This window comes from Papaver somniferum, chromosome 2, assembly GCF_003573695.1.
Source record: "Papaver somniferum cultivar HN1 chromosome 2, ASM357369v1, whole genome shotgun sequence".
Classification (NCBI taxonomy): Eukaryota; Viridiplantae; Streptophyta; class Magnoliopsida; order Ranunculales; family Papaveraceae; genus Papaver; species Papaver somniferum.
Window position 1 is genome coordinate 201,561,650 of NC_039359.1, and position 20,956 is coordinate 201,582,605.

General features: G+C 41.6%; 1 protein-coding gene across 1 annotated transcript in view; it reads left to right on the forward strand.

Annotated features, from left to right (window-relative positions):
- Positions 1-20,956, forward strand: part of LOC113352586 — a 69,523-nt gene that overhangs the window by 21,712 nt on the left and 26,855 nt on the right. Inside the window, exons 5-6 of the mRNA XM_026596394.1 lie at positions 15,511-16,095; positions 16,469-16,817. Coding sequence (XP_026452179.1) covers positions 15,511-16,095; positions 16,469-16,817 — 934 coding nt within the window. The remainder of the gene's footprint in view (positions 1-15,510; positions 16,096-16,468; positions 16,818-20,956) is intronic.

A 20,956-nucleotide genomic window follows, 5' to 3' on the forward strand; every position in this document is an offset into this window, starting at 1 on the left:
CCCCCCCCCCCCCCCCCCCCACCCCCCTCGAATTCCACAGCTCTTCATTCTCTCAGGAAAACGTGAATTCTCAGGTATACTTTTCTCCTCATTCTCTTACTGTACACGTTTTGTTCTTTGTTCATACGTTGTTGTTGTTCTTGTTAATTAATAAGGTCAATCTAAACAACAAACCCACTTGTATCTGAACGTGGGTTTTGAAGTTTTAAGTTCATCTATAAGTTGTATATAATCTTACAGGTTGTTATAGACTGCATGTTTTTTGCTGTTTGTATCACGATCTAATGTAGTTTTTGGGAATGTTTTGAGAGCTTTTATTGTGCAGTTTAGTTTAATTTGATGAGATCATATTGGAATTCTCATTATAATGTTATGAATCGTGAGGTTTTTGTTTAGTTTAGTGTGCAAGTATCTGTTTGCTATATCGTGATTTTATTTGACATCTATAGTTAGTTTACTTGTTCGTGGTTCTTTCGATTTTGTTTGCTTTCGTTGTACGGGTGTGTGAGTTTTGAAGCTTTGGGTAAAAATAAATTTGGTTTAGAAAGGGATTGTGGTTGTGATTATTGAAGCTCGATTTATTTGTGATCTTGTTAATGACGGTGGTAGTTGAATCGGTTTCTGTAAAGGTAATGCTCATATGGTGTTCAGATTTGCCATTCCACTGATTTTATTTCTTATGTAGATAATAGGATTTGTCGGTGTTTGGTTCATACATTTGATCATCATAACCAGGTTTTGCATCCTGTTTGCTCATATCTTGGTGTACTTGATTCTGTCAGTAAAGTGTTATTGAATTTTATCTAGGTCTTTCCCCTTTACCTTATCATGTATCTAGTTTTTTCCCTTTGTAAACATTTCAGCTTTTGGAAAGAATATGTATGATTTTATTACGTCTGAAATCAAACTTATATGCGTTCTTGTTAATTTCTTGATAGTAATTTGATTTGTTCCAAATGTAATTCAAGTATTAATTTTGGTTCAATTTTTGCAAATCAGCTGTATTTCAGATGGATTTAGAAAAAGAGGATTCTCATGGAGATTCCATAAGTGAAGAAACATCTAATAGTTCACAGTCGCCAGTTTCATGTGAACCTGATAGGGATGATGATATTTGTGGAAAACAACAGAAACCTCCTCGAATTGGACATGAGTATTGTAGATACACATTTCATCTTCCGCCACGTGTCCACAAAGACATACGTGGAGGACATGCGGCTGAGAACATCAAGATATGATATCACACGTGGACAGCCAAGAGACGCGCCTTATCAAGATAGGGTCGCCACCCACCAGATCCAACGGTAGGGGATTGAGGAAGACGGAAACACTAGAACACTGCGAAGCACTGAAGGATAACCCGAGATTCACTTTATCCTATCCCCAGAAAGATCTAAGATCTACGGCTGGGGATAGTCAGACTGACGCAGAAAAGACAGGGGCAGAGGACAACTGTCTACCGCGGACAGATATCTCAACTACCCGCATTAAATACCCTCAAACAGCATACGTGTCAGTCAGCCTGTGGAGGAAGCGCAGATAGCACTGAATATTCAAACGGAACACGCAGAGAAGACCAAGAACACGAAGACCTCTGCGTAAGCGGCACAAGACACAAGAGGATAAGGTTATAACGGGCTTCAGAAGTGAACCCCATGTAACCACCCTATATATACCCCTCTCTCCCAAGTGAAGAGGGGGAAAAACATTGAGAAGAGAAGAGGAGAGAGACAGAGAAATAGAGAAAGTATAAGTGAGGTTTCTCCTGCTACGCAGACTTATATTAGTCTCAAAGTCATTCGACTATTTCGGTAATCCCCACCACATAATGAAAAACCCAATCTCGGAGACAGGGATCTGAGTGAGAATCATATAAGTTAATCGTTTCGTCTATGTTCATACATTCATACTTTATATATTCAATTCGTTTCTTATAGAATATCATGTTCGTACATTTTATACTTCGTCCATTATTTATCTTATTGTATGAGCTAAGGACAATGATTGTAATTGATGAGACGAGGAAGAGTATTAGAACTCCGAGTCAAGGGTTCGACATAACCAATTTGTTCCCTCCAGGCGCATCCTATTTATTGTATTGTCATGAGTCTGCGCACATTGTTTGTGAATACTCAGATGAGTTTGATCTGCGTGTTCACAATCTGGTGCTAGAAACAGGGATATTCATCCCGATAAAAGATTTATCTTCTCCTGTGACTTTTTTCAGGCTTCATTTTCTGAAAGTAACGATGTATGGAACACTATGGTTTTTTCCGTTCATGATTTCAAAAACCAAAATTATGAGCAGATCCGCGTTTATCTAAGTGAATCTGATTCTTCATGCATTTTCTAAGTTTTCATACCTTTAAAAACTAAAATCATAAGTAGATCCGCGCTCATCTAAGTAGATCTGATTTTTCATGCATTTTCTAAGTTTTCACGTCCTTGAAAATCGAAACTTCGAACGGATCTGCGGTCGTCTACATAGATGGATGCCTTTCGTATCTTCAAGATTTTACACCTTTGAGAACTCAAAACGCTAATAGATATCACGTGGGACCCATTGTCTTCGTGATTTTTTCTTTCTTTTTCAGGGAAATATTAAAAGATGGAGAAAAGCAAAGATATCGGGAAGGCAAAAGCTTCGTCAAAAGAGATGCCAAGGACGACCCCAATGGTAACTAGGAGTAAGCAGAGAGGTGAAAAGCTGAAGGCAGCAGATAGGGCGCAGGATAATGCGGAAAGCACGGACCCCATCAATGCCAACATCATCGCAGCAAACGCAGTAAATGTCGCGGCAGCCAAAGCATGAGCTTCAAGAGCTAGCGGATCCAAGGTTGGAGCTCCCAGAATAACCAATGCTCAACTACAGGAACATCGGGAAGTCGTAGCAGAGTCAGGAATACAACAACCCCTCTATGGGATGCCCTTAACCAACGAACATAACATACCTTTCCCGACCAAGCAACCAATTCTAATAGCAGGTCAACCCTCACAACAACCGTCGGGGTCCCGGGGTGCACGGTTAGATCCACCAGATCCAGTAATACAGATCGTGGATGAGGAACAGACCATAGCCGCCGATGAGCGATTGCGGGCAGGAACACCAAATCAAGGGTCAAATCATTCCGCTCAGATGATGGCTGAACTAGCATAATTAAGGAAGAACCAGAAGGCATACGCAGATGTTGTGGCGATATTAGCACAAGAGAACCAAACACTCAAGGAAAGAATCATTCACAGCGCAGAGGTAGAAAACCAACGCGACGAAGCTAACTCCAAGGCTGTAGCACCCAATCAAGATAGAAGAATGGTGATCGCAAACATCCCGATTCCATTGAACCGAAGAGGAGCAAGGATCATCCAAAGATCAGACCCTGAGTACAATCCCAAGAACTCGGACTACTACGAAGGTACCACCCTCCTAAGAGAAAAATCTACCATTCGTGAGGAGAACCAGATCGCAATGGAAAATCTGCGTGCTGAAATGCTGGCAGAAATCAAGGAGCTAAAAACTAGGAAGGGAGGCGGAAGACTAGAGCAAGTAATGAAGGAAGCAAACACTACCCCGCTGACGCCACACTTGGCCAGGGCTTCCATACCGCAGAAATGTTCGGTTCCTGCTTTTGATTGCTATGACGGGTCAGCTGATCCTGCGGCTCATCTTCGATATTATAATCGAATGATGGCCCGTTGGGATAATGAAGACTCCATACTGTGCAGATACTTCCCATCAAGTCTAAAAGGGTACGCGTTATCATGGTTCGATAACCTGCCATCAAACTCCATCGATTCCTACGACCAACTCACAGAAAAATTTATAGCAACATACATGTACAACAAGGTTGTCAATACCGGCATGGACAAGTTATTCTCACTGAAGATGAATTACAAAGAGACCATCAAAGAATATACTGATAGATGGCACAAGATTTGCCAAGCCATTGTCAACGTAGATCTTGTGGTTAGTATCAACTGCTACAAATGGGGGATGGAAAGGATGAGTCCTTTGTTTGTGGAGATCCACGGGACCATCCCTACCACCGAAGGAGATCTCCGGATAATCATAGAAAAGCATGCAAGGTTAGAAGAAATTCAGCGTGAAAATCCCAGAGCTCATACTCAACGTCCCACACGCACAAATTCCGTGGATCAAGCCAGCGGGTCCAAAAGAGGAATCACAGAAGAGCATCCCAACGCAGAAAGGAAAGAACGAAGGGATGATAGACGAAGAGATGATCGAAAATTTGAAGATCAAGTCTATACCAAGATGAATACCAGTTATTCGCGCATCCTGAGAGAGATCAAAGGGAGGGAGAACTTCGATTGGCCATGGTCCAAGGGAAAGCATCCTCCTAGATCAGAAAAATCCAAGGAATACTGTGAATACCACTGTTTCAACGGTCATCAAACAGAAAAGTGCAAAAATCTCAAGATAATGATTCAAAAACTAATCGACGCAGGAGACCTAAAGCAATATATACGGAAGATTGATAACGAAGATAGAACCAAGAGAGGCAAGCAGGTTCAATTACCAGAAGGAAACCGCACCCTCAACACAATTTCATGTTCATAGATTCAAGGACCATCCCTAACCGCCCAGATTAGGAAGAGATTAAGAAAACAATTCGAAGATTATTGTGAGCTTTATAAGATCGATGGGAAATAGGTAAACGGGCACGAACAATGGATGGACGCTCCCATGACCTTCGACGCAGACGATGCGGAAGAAGATATGGAAGACCATAATGATCATCTAGTCCTCACACTCCCAATAGCAGGGTGCAATGTAAAGAAAATTCTCATCGATGGAGGAAGCTCATTCAACGTCCTTTTCTATGACACGTTCAAACGTATGGAACTCAACGACGAGCAACTACTGTCATCTTACTACACCATCTACGGATTCAACGACGCAGCTACAAAGCCCCTAGGGGACATTGTCTTACAAGTAGACGCAGGGCCCATGAAAGTGGACACTCGATTCAGCGTCGTAGATGCACCTTCACCTTACAACGCCATCATCGGAAGAAGATGGGTTCACAAGCTCAAAGGAGTAGCGGCAACTTACCATCAATATCTCAGATTCCCAACACCCCAGGGAGTCATGGAAATTAAAGGAGACCAAGTAACTGCGCAGGAATGTCAGACCTCACAGAATCAGATCAATAACGAGCGGGAAGAAAACCACTAGTCCCGAAGAGCCAAAAATAAGGAAATAACCATAGATACATATCTGGAAGAAATCTCTGGAAAAAACCTTCTGAACGTGAGCATCACTGGCAGCGCAGAAGCCAGCACCTCCGAGACAAAAAAAACGGAGAGCACACCAAATAGCAATCAAAGAATGTTCCTCTCTTGGGGGAACCAAAACCCACGTTTACGCCTGTCGAAGCAGCTAAAGAAATCAACATAGGTACTGAGGGAAATCCGAAGATTATCAGAATAGGCACCTTGATGGATGAAGAAAGAGAAGCCGCGCTAATCAAACTTCTAAAGGGATACGCGAACATCTTTGCTTGGAAATTAGGGGACATGCCGGGAATTAACCCAAAGTTAGTTCATCACGAACTTCGAATAAAACCAGGTACCCCCCCTTTTAGGCAGAAGGTGCGCAAAGTAGCTCCAGAATACCATCGAGCAGTTGAAGTGGAACTCCGCAAACTACTGGACGCGGGATTCATCAAAGATGTTAAGTACCCAACATGGATCTCTAACATGGTCATCGTACCGAAGAAAAATGGCGGAGTAAGGATATGCATCGACTTCACCAACCTCAATAAGGCTTGACCTAAAGATAACTATCCACTTCCAAGCATTGACCAACTTGTTGAGGCAGTTGAAGGATACGAAGAAATGTCATTCATGGATGAATACTCTGGATACAATCAATTATTCCTAGCAGAAGAATATCAACAACATACAACATTATATACACCACACGACCTCTATTGCTACGTAAGAATGCCCTTTGGATTGCGAAACGCAGGGGAAACCTACCAAAGAATGGTGGATGCAATTTTCAAACCATGGATTGGAAGTACGCTGGAAGTATATGTGGATGATATGCTCGTTAAAAGCAAGCTGCGAAAACATCATCACCAAGACCTAAAAGATATTTTCCAAGCAATGACAGTGCACAACATGAAGGTAAACCCAGAGAAGTGCACTTTTGGTGTCACTTCCGGAAAGTTCCTCGGATATTTGGTGACGAAGAGGGGCATTGAAGTCGATCCCGCTAAAATTGAAGCCATCGTAAGAATGCCATCCCCAAAGAGTTTAAAAGAGGTTCAGAAACTCAATGGTTCGCTGGATGCGCTGGGGAGGTTCATATCCAGGTCCTCAGACAGATGTAAGCACTTTTTTAACATTCTCAAAAAAGGAAGCAAATTCGAATGGACGGCAGAGTGCGAGGAAGCTTTTCGAAATATCAAAGAATACCTGGCTGAGATCCCTATACTACAAAAACCAGACCCTGATGAAGTGTTGGCACTATACATAGCAGCAACAGAAGATGCAGTCAGTGCAGTATTGGTTAAAACCAACACGAAGATAGAGCAGCCCATCTATTACATCAGCAAGACTCTGAATGAAGCAGAAAGAAACTAAGATCGAGCAGCTCATCTTGGCGTTAGTATGGGCAACCCTGAAACTCAGAACTTACTTTTTGACTCACTGCGTCCGCGTCCCATGCAAAGCTCCGCTAGAAGCAGTCCTTAAAAACGCAGGAAAAGTAGGCATAATTGCAAAATGGAATACTCACCTAGATCAGTTCAATATCATCCATGAACTACAACACTCTCAGAAGTCACAAGTATTAGCAGATTTCCTAGCAGACTTACCATTGGATAACTGCGAAGAAGTCATCATCGAAGGACGAAAGGCAGCAGGACTACCAGAGATGGAAGAAGGTAAAGACCCTATAGACATCTTGGAACCAAAAAATCCTAGGCAATGGGAAGTCTTCGTAGATGGGTCGAAAAATAAAGAAGGGGCGGGGATAGGCATCGTAATCACCACCCCAACAAGAGACAGGATCATACATGCTTTCAGGTTAGAATTCAAGGGGCATACCAACAACATAGTTGAATATGAAGCAGTGGTGCATGCCCTTCAGTTGATAATAGAAATGGGCATAACTGACGTGCGTCTGACAAGCGATTCACAGCTAGTCATCCGACAAAAAGGGTTGCAATATAATGTTTATGACAGAACATTGTCAGCATACATGGAATTGGTGCAAACACTGGCATCACAAATCCCAAACATCAAATTCCGACACCTGGAAAGGAAGGAACTCAGGAACGCGGATGCCTTGGCTTACATATCATCGATGCTCAGAAACGAGGATGTCAAAGCAATCAAAGTAACCAGGATTTACGAGCCTTCAATTGATATTCAGGAACTCTGCGCTGCACAGCAGAGGAACCACGCAAAAGAATATATGGCAGATGATGACGTGGGAGAATTCATCGCGGATGATTTCCAAGAAGACGATATCATGGCTAAGGCAGATCAAGATGAAGACTTCAGCAAAGAAGAAGATTGGAGATCTGAGATTCATCTTTTCCTAAAAGAAAGAATTCTACCCTCAGCCTAAAGCAAGACAGAAAATACAGTCAAAGGCAGGAAGATATGATCTGAGAAAAGAAATTTTTTACAAAAAATCTTTTCTCGGACCATTATTACGTTGCCTATCCAGATCCGAATGACATTTGATTTTGAAAGACATACACCGCGGCGACGCAGGCAATCACAGCGGAATGATATCCCTAGAAGATAAGGCGAAAACTCAAGGATATTACTGGCCAACAATGATACGAGACGCTGCAAGAATTTCACGAAGATGCGATGAATGCCAGCGTTTCGCCAAAAAAATCCACGCACCAGCAACAATGTTAAACCCAGTAGACAGCCCTTGGCCATTCTCAAAATGGGACATAGACATCGTGGGTCCCCTAATCGAAGGATCAGGGAAGAGAAGATTCTTGATAGTGGCCACAGACTATTTCAGCAAATGGGTAGAGGCTAAAGCCCTGGCAAGCATTCGAGACGCATATGTCTTCACATTCATTTTTCAAAACATCATTTGCAGGTTTGGCATACCAGCTGAGATTGTATCTGACAATGGCAAGCAATTCCAGGGAAAAAACATCGACTTACTCTTCGATACTTTCAAAATTCGAAAGAACAAGTCAACACCAATTTACCCTCAAAGCAATGGTCAGGCAGAAGCCACAAACAAAACCCTCGCACTCATCCTCAAAAAGCAGTTGGAAGAATACAAGAAGCGTTGGTGTGAGCAACTACACAACGTTTTGTGGGCTTATAGGACAACTCGAAGATCAGCCACGGGAGAATCCCTATTCTTACTCACCTATGGAGCCGAAGCTATTATCCCAACATAAATAATCATGCCAACTACGAAGACTGAAGCATGGGAAAAGAACCTCACAGCGGACATGATGTTGGAAAAGTTGGATGATCTAGAAGAGAGGAGGGAGGCAGCACTACAAAAAATGGAAAACTATCAAAGGAAACTAGCAAGGGAGTATAATAAGTGGGTTAAGCTTAGAAATTTCGTAGAAGGGAAGTATGTGCTGAGGACCATTCCCCAATACTAACGATAAAAGAAGTGGGTAAAATTAGCACCAACATGGGGGGGACCCTTCGTCATACATGATGTTGTAGGAAATGGGTCTTATTATCTACGCAACCTAAAAGGGGAGATCCTCAAACACCCATGGAATGCAAAATATCTCAAGCCATATTACCCGTAGAGGGCAACGCAGACCTGCATCTACGTGAAGAGCACCAGAAGAAGAAAACGACGCTTGCGATCGACATGTTTGTATCTCTGAGAGATGAATAACAAACCTCAACCTATCAATCAAGCAAACTTTTGGAAAAAAAAATAGGCAATACATGGAGCAACATATAACAAGACGACTGCGTGTAAATATAACACCTCACGAGAACCCTACACCTGTAAATACATCATTCGCGTCAATACTTCATCCTCCAGTTTTTTACTATTTACTACCTCAGAGGTTCCATCAGTAGAATTCTTCTAAATGTAACTCAACAAACTAAATAGACACTTTAACCCTCTTTCACCCGTGGACGTAGACACTCTATTGTCGAACCACGTAAACACTGATGTTAATTGTTCTATTTTACTTGGGGAAAGTAGTCACCTACAATCTCTCGGGACTCCCCTATCAGCGTCTATATGTGTAGGACCATGGGGAAGGCATCCAGCAGAAAGAGATACCCAACCAATCTTATGGCAGCGGGTTGACGGAATGAACATACATTCCAAACAACTCATATCCTAGAACGCTGCCCCGACCCTCACCGTCTGGGAATCCTCTGGCCCAGGATTATCCAACGGGGTGACAGGTCTCAAGACGTTCACGAAGATACACATATCTTCGGGTTCGCACTCAAACACTTCACTTACACTTATGGCAGCGGGTCGACGGAATGAACGTACATTCCAAACAACTTATATCCTAGAACGCTGCCCCGACCCCCACCGTCTGGGAATCCTCTGCCCAGGATTATCCAACGGGGTGACAGGTCTCAAGACGTTCCCGAAGAGACACACATCTTTGGTTTGCACCCAAACATTTCACTATCCCTGGTTACAGTCGGTTATACTCCAAATTAACCATAACAATTATAAATTCATTAAAAGTTGATTACAGGCTTGGCAATGGTACGCGGAAACAATAAAATACAAAAGGAATCTCACGAAGCCTCATAATCAAAAAAGATCAACTCTCTACAAAAATCTACTCGGATGATTCAACCCCACCAGCAGGTTTAGCAATCTTCCCCTTCTGCGTTGAAGGTACGCTCCCACCCGAGGAAGGGCCTGAAGAACCAGATGTAGGGGGAGGGGGTTTCTCACGGCGCGGATAGCTCCTGATACGGCCATGCTCGGTCTTCAGATCATACTCAATGCTATCCATAATTCTGTTGGTCTCTTCCACTAGTTGACACCGAGCCTTTTACGCAATAACAGTATTCATCATCTCAGCCTTTGACAACAACGAGGAAAGGCGACTCACTTCCTTCGAAACGGCTTGGGCAGCCTCGTCCCTTGCTGTAGATAAACCTTTATGATAATCAATCTGACTTTCCTGATGCACTAATTGAGATTGAGCCTCCGCAAGCTCTTTATTTGCAGTACAAAGCTGTCCCTGGAGCTCTGCAAGGAAAAGAAAAATGCAGATGGTTAGGTCCAGGAAATTGCAGAATCACACTCGATAATATAAGCATATACCTTCGACTCTCGCCGAAGCTATTTCATATTCGTTAAACAGCAGCATCACGGGCATCACCAAGAAAATCATACTCATCTGACAACTTCTTATAATCCGCTTGAAGGGTTGAAAGGGCGTACTGACTCACATCTAATTCTACCTGTTTCATTGAATCCAAGTGACGAAGATGATTGACCTCATTGTTTAAACCCTCCAGACCCTTGTTGATCCAGTACATATTTACTTCAAGAATCCTCTCAGCCTCAGCTTGGCGTACCACATCATCCCTAGACGCAGCTAAAGCTTTGCTGACAGCACCAGCCTCAGCCCTAGCGTCATCTCTCTCCCTAGCAAGACGCTGAAGGTAATCTTTAACATCAGAGGTCTGAGAAGAACGAGCTTGACACAATTCTTCTTCCAAGAGATTGATTTTAGCTTCCAATGATGAGACCTGTTCTCGGGATTCACGAAGATTATCACGCGTCCACAACAACGTTCCATCAAACAAACGACGATCATTGTTATATTGGTTCTGCAAATCAATCATTTGGACTCGCTTGGCCCGCCACTTCTCTGCCAGAGCATTATGTTCATCGGTACGAGCATTCCACTTATCAGCCTCGCTCTTTATCTTCTCTACCAACTTTGCGATGCGAGATTTCTGACGCTGCCGCTCTTTCCGAAGCCATACTAACTCAGGAACTCCACCCACTGAAGATAGGGTGGGGGAGGGAGACTCAGACAGAACACTAATTACGGTAAAGGACAACAGCAAGGAAGAGAACAGATAATCAAACCTGTAACAGCCGAAGAATTCTTCTTGGCCTTCTCCAATTCACTACGAACCATAGCAAGATCCATACGAAGCTTCTCCTCCTTGCCTATTTTCTTCTTAGCCTTGAGGAGACTCTTCAACTCACATATCTTCCTATCCCTATCAGCGATGACAGTCTCAGCCGCAGTAAGCTCCTCTTCCCGAAGACGAAGCTTAGACTCCAACTTAAGGGATTTAGCCTTAAAAAACTGGTAAAACATGTGATTGCAATGCTCACTCCTCATCATCTGCGAATCAGTGGATTAGAACACCCTGACTCTAAAAATTGCTAAAAACTGATACCAGGCAAAATGATAAGAGAACTCACCTCTAACATCCGCTGTTGGGGAAATCCATACTGATACCCATCAGCCAACGCCATCATATCAGCAATAGTCGAGGGAGCATCGACTACTAGAGCAGCGTCCGAGGCCCGAAGATTCTTATCCCACGCTACTGCAACCTGGTCCTCGGGAGACAATTGCATCATCTTACGGGTATAGGCATCAGAGTTCTTCTCACCCTCCACCACAGGGCTGGATTGGGTACGAACATCAAGTTCTTCTTCTTAAACCAAGCTAAGATGGCATCATCACCCTCCAGATTCAGTGACTGAGGAAATCATCTCCAGGAGACCCAACCGAGGCCTTACCCATGTCCGTGAATTTAGCACCCGAATAGTTCGAGGCTACTCTTGCGTCCAAATATGGAAGGTCTCTAGCACCGCTCCCCTCTGGAACATCACTAGCATCCACGACTCCCTTACCCTTCCCGTCCACCTTTTTAGAATTACCAAGCACATCCCAATCATTGTTGGGGGAAAGCAGGTTGAACTCAAAAGCCAGACCCAGGGCAGCGTTTATGTCAAAACCATCCTCCGCAGAATAAATCCGACCAAAGGAAAACTCCTGAGACATAGCAGGAATTTCACCACCAGCACCCTCATCACCAAGGCCAGTGCTATCATCACCAGCATCACTGCAACCCGCAGGATTAGCTTCGGCACCAGCATCATAACACCCTGCGGGATTAATCTCACCACCAATACCGCTGCCACCGGCGGTAGTATTCCCGTCAACAAATTCATAAACATCATGACCAGGAGGGGATGTATCAGTACGTCTTCTATGCCAGACACATCTTCATCCTCGCCAAGCTCAGTCATAGGACTGTTAAGTTCTTCATAAACCTCCGCCTCCTCGATTGTTGCGGTGGTGGACTGCTTGGGATTTATCCTCCTCTTCTTCGTCGCCTAAAAAGACAAGGCACAAGAATAAAAATCCCTAACTTTGAAAAGAATTAAAACTGCCTCAACTAAAGGACAACGCATATAGAAATCTTACCTTGACAACCACAACATTCTTTGCCTGAGATCAACATCGGAACTCTCTTCGTCATCTCCATCAACAACATCGAAGGCATATTGGAAATTCATGCCATCAAAATTCAAATTCCAAGGACGGAAATTCCCATAACGAGCAGGAGGAGACGTACATATCTGGCTATCTGCGGTAGGACGCCATCCTTGCGGACCTGGAACCCACCCCCAAGCCCAGGGACCAACAACCTCAATAACAGTTGCGTGTCATTCAGTCATGATCACGCTTGATCCGCTCACGAGTAGGAAACACCAGTTTGTTAGTAGAATTCTCTGTACCCGGGACGTACTTCACCTTAGCACCACTTACTTCACTCAGAAGGCGTATCTCACCACGAGGAGCGGCAATATTTCGAAGACTCACACTCCACGGTTTACGATTCCTACTGTTAACATAGTCACCAAAAGACTTGTTAAAATTCTCATGCGTATACCACTCCCTTTCCTCAGGGTTGAGAACATAAAGAGTCATCATTGTCTCTCCTTTGCTACGAAGATAACACTCCCTCAGTGCAGGAAGATAATTCCCATGAAGTTGGGAAATAGAGCGACAGTGTGTGTTCTTCGAAGAACCCTCTCGACCAGCCAGCACATTATAATAAAAAGAATCCCCAGACTTGTACAAAGGCAACATAAGACCCGCTTCAAAGGCCCCCACCGTGGTCAGCAGATGAAATTCATCAAACTTATACGTCGATATCATCTCATAAGTAATATCATCATCAACAGCGTGAAAACGAACATCGAATAGTTGAAGACCATGTTTTTCCTTGAAAACCTCCAGATCAATATGATTGAAGGTCACTTTCTTCTCCCCAACAACGACGCTGCGTATCTCCTGAGAAATATCCTCCTCCTCCATGGGATCAGGCGCAGAATCCTTCGAAGAGTTTCTATCGGAAGCTTTTCTCTTAGGCTGAACCTTAGATGCATCAGTCTTCTAAATCACTTCTTTCGAAGACCTCCCCTTGGGTTGAGACACTGGAGGGGAAGGTAGAGGATGTTGGTGAGACGCGGATGGAGGCGCCACTGACCGAAGAGGTAGGACATCCCGCGTTCTCTTAGGATCATCACGCGGATTAGCTGAGGGATGAGAAACAGCATACCGGGAGCCAGGAGTCTCTTTTGGCCGGTCCCCCTTCTGCGTATTCCCTCTATGAGACTCACTCCTCTTAGAAGTTAAGCGCCTCTGACCAGAAGAAGACGAAGCCCTATAAACGCGGGCATCACCTTGGGAAGATTTAGACGAGCCTCCACCAGGCGGAGAAACATCAGGATCCCTACGCGGACTAGGCGGTGGAGTTTGATAAGAAACCCGCGAATGATCAGCCATGTCTGCGTAGTACACAAACAAGTTTCAGATTTCCTCGGATACAAAACGAAAATCAAAAAACCCAATTTCACCCAGTTCTTCATAATCATGAACCAGATGGAAAATAAGAACAAAACCTAAATAAAAAGAGGAAATAACAAATAGGGGCAACCATACACGAAGGACGATATCATTACTGTTTATAATGACGAACATGGGCAATCATACACACATCTATATATATGTTCTTCATCACAAACACATATAGCAGCAACAGAAAACGAATATATTTTTCAAAAGATAATCATACACAGTAGAACCACTTACCTATAAAGAAAAAATCAGGGTCGTAAAGAAAGCTTCGAGGAACAACAACAACAACAGCAGAAAAGCTCCTAGGAACGACAACAGCAGCAGCAACAAAGACAAAAACAACAGCAGCAGCAACAACAATTAATAACAAGGAAACAAAAGAAGATAACAAAAGTTCTGAGGAAAGAGAAGGAATGAAATTTATGACTAGAGAATTTTCATATTCCTTCCCATATATATATACAAAGAGAAATAAACCGCCTCACTACCCAAGAAGAAGTTATTGCAAATAGTGGGGAACGTGCCCTAAAATCTAGGAAAATAATAAAGAGAAGATGAAGAGAGTAACACGTTTTTTCTTCCCACTTCGACTAACCGCCCAGTAGGATGAAAAGGGGCAAATTGTAGGTACACATTTCATCTTCCGCCACGTGTCCAAAAAGACACACGTGGAGGACATGCGGCTGAGAACATCAAGATATGATATCACACGCGGACAGCCAAGAGACGCGCCTTATCAAGATAGCGTCGCCACCCACCAGGTCCAACGGTAGGGGATCGAGGAAGATGGAAACACTAGAACACTGCGAATCACTGAAGGATAACCCGAGATTCACTTTATCCTATCCCCAGAAAGATCTAAGATCTACGGCTGGGGATAGTCAGACTGACGCAGACAAGACAGGGGCAGAGGACAACTGTCTACCGCGGACAGACATCTCAACTACCCGCATTAAATACCCTCAAACAACATACGTGTCAGTCAGCCTGTGAAGGAAGCGCAGATAGCACTGAATATTCAAACGGAACACGCGGAGAAGACCAAGAACACGAAGACCTCTTCGTAAGTGGCACAAGACACAAGAGGATAAGGTTATAATGGGCTTCAGAAGTGAACCCCATGTAACCACCCTATATATACCCCTCTCTCTCAAGTGAAGTGGGGGGGAAAAGGGAGGGGAAAAAACATTGAGAAGAGAAGAGGAGAGAGACAGAGAAATAGAGAAAGTGTAAGTGAGGTTTCTCCTGCTACGCAGGCTTATATTAGTCTCAAAGTCATTCGATTATTTCGGTAATCCCCACCACATAATGAAAAACCCAATCTCGGAGACAGGGATCTGAGTGAGAATCATATAAGTTAATCGTTTCGTCTATGTTCATACATCCATACTTTATATATTCAATTCGTTACTTATAGCATATCATGTTCGTACATTTTATACTTCGTCCATTATTCATCTTATTGTATGATCTAAGGACAATGATTGTAATTGATGAGACGAGGAAGAGTATTAGAACTCTGAGTCAAGGATTCGACATAACCAATCTGTTCCCTTCAGGCGCAGCCTATTTATTGTATTGTCATGAGTCTGCGCGCATTGTTTGTGAATACTCAAATGACTTTGATCTGCGTGTTCACAAGTATCAAGTTGAAATTCCTCCTTTTATACTGGAAACTGAACCTTTTCAACTAGTGAAAGGGCTGTCTGAAGAGGGCATCATGGTTGATGTTGCCGATTCTTTTGTAGAGGCATTACCTATCCCAATTATGTGGATTAATAATGTCAATGATAGGCGAGACGATAAAAATGGTTCATTGAATTCTAAGAACACCAAACACATCATAAAGTCTTCTAATAAGGAAGTCATAGAGACTACGGTGAAGAGCGAAGATAAAATCTACTGTGCAGCTCCAGGTTGTTTGTGCAACTCGTGGACTGATCTTGAGAAAGAGGCTATTCTCCTTGGTTTATATATATTTGGCAAAAATCTTGTTACGGTGAAGAGATTTGTCAAGAGTAAAGCAATGGCAGACATATTATCTTTCTATTATGGGGAATTTTATAGGTCTGCTGCATACCTCAGATGGTCGAGCTCGAGGAATAAGGACCGGAGAAGCAGGAGGTGTATACAAGGACCAAAGATGTTTAAGACTTGGAGGCAACATAAATTTTTGTCTTGTTTGCTTCCTCTCATACCTGAGAAATGTCATGCTACTCTGGTGGAGGTAAGTCTCAGTATGCTTCAAATATATCATGTAATGGATCAATAGAAGGATTATATTTGTAGCTGTGTCTAGTTTCTTGCTTTCCTTTTACATTTTTGATTTTCCTCTCATGCATATTGAAATAAGATGAGTACTGGGGTCTTCTGGAAAACTACTCCTTCACAACACATTATGACGCCCTTAAATCTATCAAGAGATTCTCGTAGTCGAAAACAATTTTTTTTTATGAACTGAGAGTAACAGATTACGCCAGTGGTATTTGTTTTTCAAGTCTATAATAGTTTCGTGAATAACTGACATGCATCTCTTTCAGCAGCTAGTGTAGATGCTTTTTTTGTATGAAGAATGTTTTTAAATACCTATCTCTTCGCAGGTCTCCAAGAATTTCGAAGCTAGTAATCTTTCTTTAGAAGACTACGTATCAACTTTAAAGGCTACTATTGGCCTGGCAGTGCTTGTAGAAGTTTTTGGTATTGGCAAGGGAAAGCAGGATCTCACTGGCCTAGTTACAGATCCTGCACGAAACAATCAGCAAGTCATTTCTCACCCTGAAATACCTGTTGGCAAAGGATGTTCCACTCTTACTCTTGATGAAATAGTTGGGTTTTTAACGGGGGACTATCTCTTAAGCAAATCTCGGTCAAATGATCTTTTCTGGGAAGCTGTTTGGCCCCGTTTGCTTGCAAGGGGTTGGCAATCTAAGCAGCCTAAAAAACACAATTGTACTAGTTCCTGTTGGAGTCTTGCAACAATAAAAGAAACATCAGATGTATCAAACAATAAATATAAAGAACCGTATCAAACAACTCTACCACGAACAAATTGATAAGAGCAGAATCACAGGTTCAACAAGCTTTCCTTAACACATTAGTTCGCGGGTATACTCTAAAGTAATGCTAAACCCCAACTTGCGAAGATGTGTCCAGAATAAGACTACCCGATATAACTTGTATTAGCACAATACAAGTTACCCACTCTTAAACTAAGCAACGGGGATGGAAGTAAAACGCCGCACGAAAATAAAAGCAAGAAGATGAAGAAAAGTTGACTTAGAGATGGTCGCTGCTTGTGTGTTTTGAAAAAAGATTTTCGAGTTGTATTTATAGGAAAATTACCTTGCAAATCAAGTTAGGTTTAGGTTTTCTCTTATAAAACGAGTTTTGTTTCTTGTAAACAATTAAACACAAAAAAAATAATTTTTTCCATAAATAAAACTCTTAAATAAATTATTTATCAAGTTAAAAACTTGCAAAAAATAATTTCAAGTAGACACGTACTTGGTGCTTGGTACACGCGCATGGGCATGGGTCAAAACATGTATTTTTTGCAGAAGACAGGTTCTTATCTTTGGAGCACATCAACTCTTCCACTTGAATCTTCTTCCCTAATTAAACCATGTTGATCTCGCCAGTTTCATGTCTTAGATTTTTCTTGTACTCAGACCAGGAAGTTGGTAACTTCTCAATTACCGCAGATACTTGAAACGTCTCATCAATGACTATACCTTCAGCAATAATCTCATTAATAATCTGTTGAAATTCGAGGAATTGATCAACAACAGGCTTATCATTCGTCATCTTGAAGTCCATAAACTTTGCCACCAGAAATTTCTTGCTCCCTGCAGCCTCCGCTTGATACTTTGCTTCTAACGCAGTCCACAAATCATAAGCACTGAAATTTTCTTTAGCATTGTAAAAGTCATACGTCGTATCTTCCAAACCATTCATGATATGATTTTTCGCCAGAAAATTACAACGCTTGTTATACTCGATCACCTCCTCAGTTAAAGCTTCAGCATTCATTAATTCATCATGTGGAACAAGTACATAATCCAGTTCATGATGGCTTAGATAAAACAACATCTTGGATTGCCATCTCTTGAAATCCTTTCCATTAAACTTCTATGGTCTTTCAATGTCGTTCTTTCCCATTTTTACAAGGAATAATAATGTGTTAAGATTGTTGGAGTCTTGCAACAATAGAAGAAACGTCACATGTATCAAACAATAAATATAAAGAACCGTATCAAACAACTCTACCACGAACAAATTGATGAGGGAAGGATCACAGGTTCAACAAGCTGTCCTTAACACATTAGTTCGCGGGTATACTCTAAAGTAATGTTAAACCCCAACGTGCGAAGATGTGTCCAGGATAAGACTGCCCGATATAACTTGTATTAGCACAATACAAGTTACCCACTCTTAAACTCAGCAACGTGGATGGAAGTAAAACGCCGCACGAAAATAAAAGCAAGAAGATGAAGAAAAGTAGACCTAGAGATGGTCGCTGCTTGTGTGTTTTGAAAAAAGATTTTCGAGTTGTATTTATAGGAAAATGAACTTGCAAATCAAGTTAGATTTAGGTTTTCTCTTGTAAAACGAGTTTTGTTTCTTGTAAAACAATTAAACACAAAAAAAGAATTTTTTCCATAAATAAAAATCTTAAATAAATTATTTATCAAGTTAAAAACTTGCAAAAAATAATTTCAAGTAGACACGGACTTGGTGCTTGGTACACGCGCATGGGCATGGGTCGAAACATGTATTTTTCGCAGAAGACACGTTCTTATCTTTGGAGCACAGAAACTCTTCCACTTGAATCTTCTTCCCTAATTCAACCATGTTGATCTCCCCAGTTTCATGTCTTAGCTTTTTCTTGTACTCAGACCAGGAAGTTGGTAACTTCTCAATTACCGCAGATACTTGAAACGTCTCATCAATGACCATACCTTCAGCAAGAATCTCATTAATAATCTGTTGAAATTCGAGGAATTGATCAACAACAGGATTATCATTCGTCATCTTGAAGTCAATAAACTTCGCCACCAGAAATTTCTTGCTCCCTGCAGTCTCCGCTTGATACTTTGCTTCTAACGCAGTCCACAAATCATAAGCACTGAAATTTTATTTAGCATTGTAAAAGTCATACGTCGTATCTTCCAAACCATTCATGATATGATTTTTCGCCAGAAAATTACACCGCTTGTTATACTCGATCACCTCCTCAGTTAAATCTTCAACATTCATTAATTCATCATGTGGAACAAGTACATAATCCAGTTCATGATGGCTTAGATAAAACAACATCTTGGATTGCCATCTATTGAAATCGTTTCCATTAAACTTCTGTGGTCTTTCAACGTCGTTCTTTCCCATTGTTACAAGGAATAATAATGTGTTAAGATTGTTGGAGTCTTGCAACAATAGAAGAAACGTCATATGTATCAAACAATAAATATAAAGAACCGTATCAAACAACTCTACCACGAACAAATTGATGAGGGAAGAATCACAGGTTCAACAAGTTGTCCTTAACACATTAGTTTGCGGGAATACTCTAAAGTAATGCTAAACCCCAACGTGCGAAAATGTGTCCAGGATAAGACTGCCCGATATAACATGTATTAGCACAATACAAGTTACCCACTCTTAAACTCAGCAACGGGGATGGAAGTAAAACGCCGCACGAAAATAAAAGCAAGAAGATGAAGAAAAGTAGACCTAGAGATGGTCGCTGCTTGTGTGTTTTGAAAAAAGATTTTCGAGTTGTATTTATAGGAAAATTAACTTGCAAATCAAGTTAGGTTTAGGCGTTCTCTTATAAAATGAGTTTTGTTTCTTGTAAAACAATTAAACACAAAAAAGATATTTTTTCCATAAATAGAACTCTTAAATAAATTATTTATCAAGTTAAAAACTTGCTTGGTACATGCGCATGGGCATGGGTCGAAACATGTATTTTTCGCAGAAGACACGTTCTTATCTTTGGATCACAGCAACTATTCCACTTGAATCTTCTTCCCTAATTCAACCATGTTGATCTCGCCAGTTTCATATCTTAGATTTTTCTTGTACTCAGACCAATAAGTTGGTAACTTCTCAATTACCGCAGATACTTGAAACGTCTCATCAATGACCATACCTTCAGCAAGAATCTCATTAATAATCTTTTGAAATTCGAGGAATTGATAAACAACAGGCTTATCATAAGTCATCTTGAAGTCCATAAACTTCGCCACCAGATATTTCTTGCTCCCTGAAGTCTCCGCTTGACACTTTGCTTCTAACGCAGTCCACAAATCATAAGCACTGAAAAAAAATTTAGCATTGTAAAAATCATACATTGTATCTTCCAAACCATTCATGATATGATTTTTCGCCAGAAAATTACACCGCTTGTTATACTCGATCACCTCCTCAGTTAAAGCTTCAGCATTCATTAATTCATCATGTGGAACAGGTACATAATCCAGTTCATGATGGCTTAGATAAAACAACATCTTGGATTGCCATCTCTTGAAATCCTTTCCATTAAACTTCTGTGGTCTTTCAACGTCGTTCTTTCCCATTGTTACAAGGAATAATAATGTGTTAAGATTGTTGGAGTCTTGCAACAATAGAAGAAACATCAGATGTATCAAACAATAAATATAAAGAACCGTATCAAACAACTCTACCACGAAAAAATTGATGAGGGAAGGATCACAGGTTCAACAAGCTGTCCTTAACACATTAGTTCGCGGGTATACTCTAAAGTAATGTTAAACCCCAACGTGCGAAGATGTGTCCAGGATAAGACTGCCCGATATAACTTGTATTAGCACAATACAAGTTACCCACTCTTAAACTCAGCAACGTGGATGGAAGTAAAACGCCGCACGAAAATAAAAGCAAGAAGATGAAGAAAAGTAGACCTAGAGATGGTCGCTGCTTGTGTGTTTTGAAAAAAGATTTTCGAGTTGTATTTATAGGAAAATGAACTTGCAAATCAAGTTAGATTTAGGTTTTCTCTTGTAAAACGAGTTTTGTTTCTTGTAAAACAATTAAACACAAAAAAAGAATTTTTTCCATAAATAAAA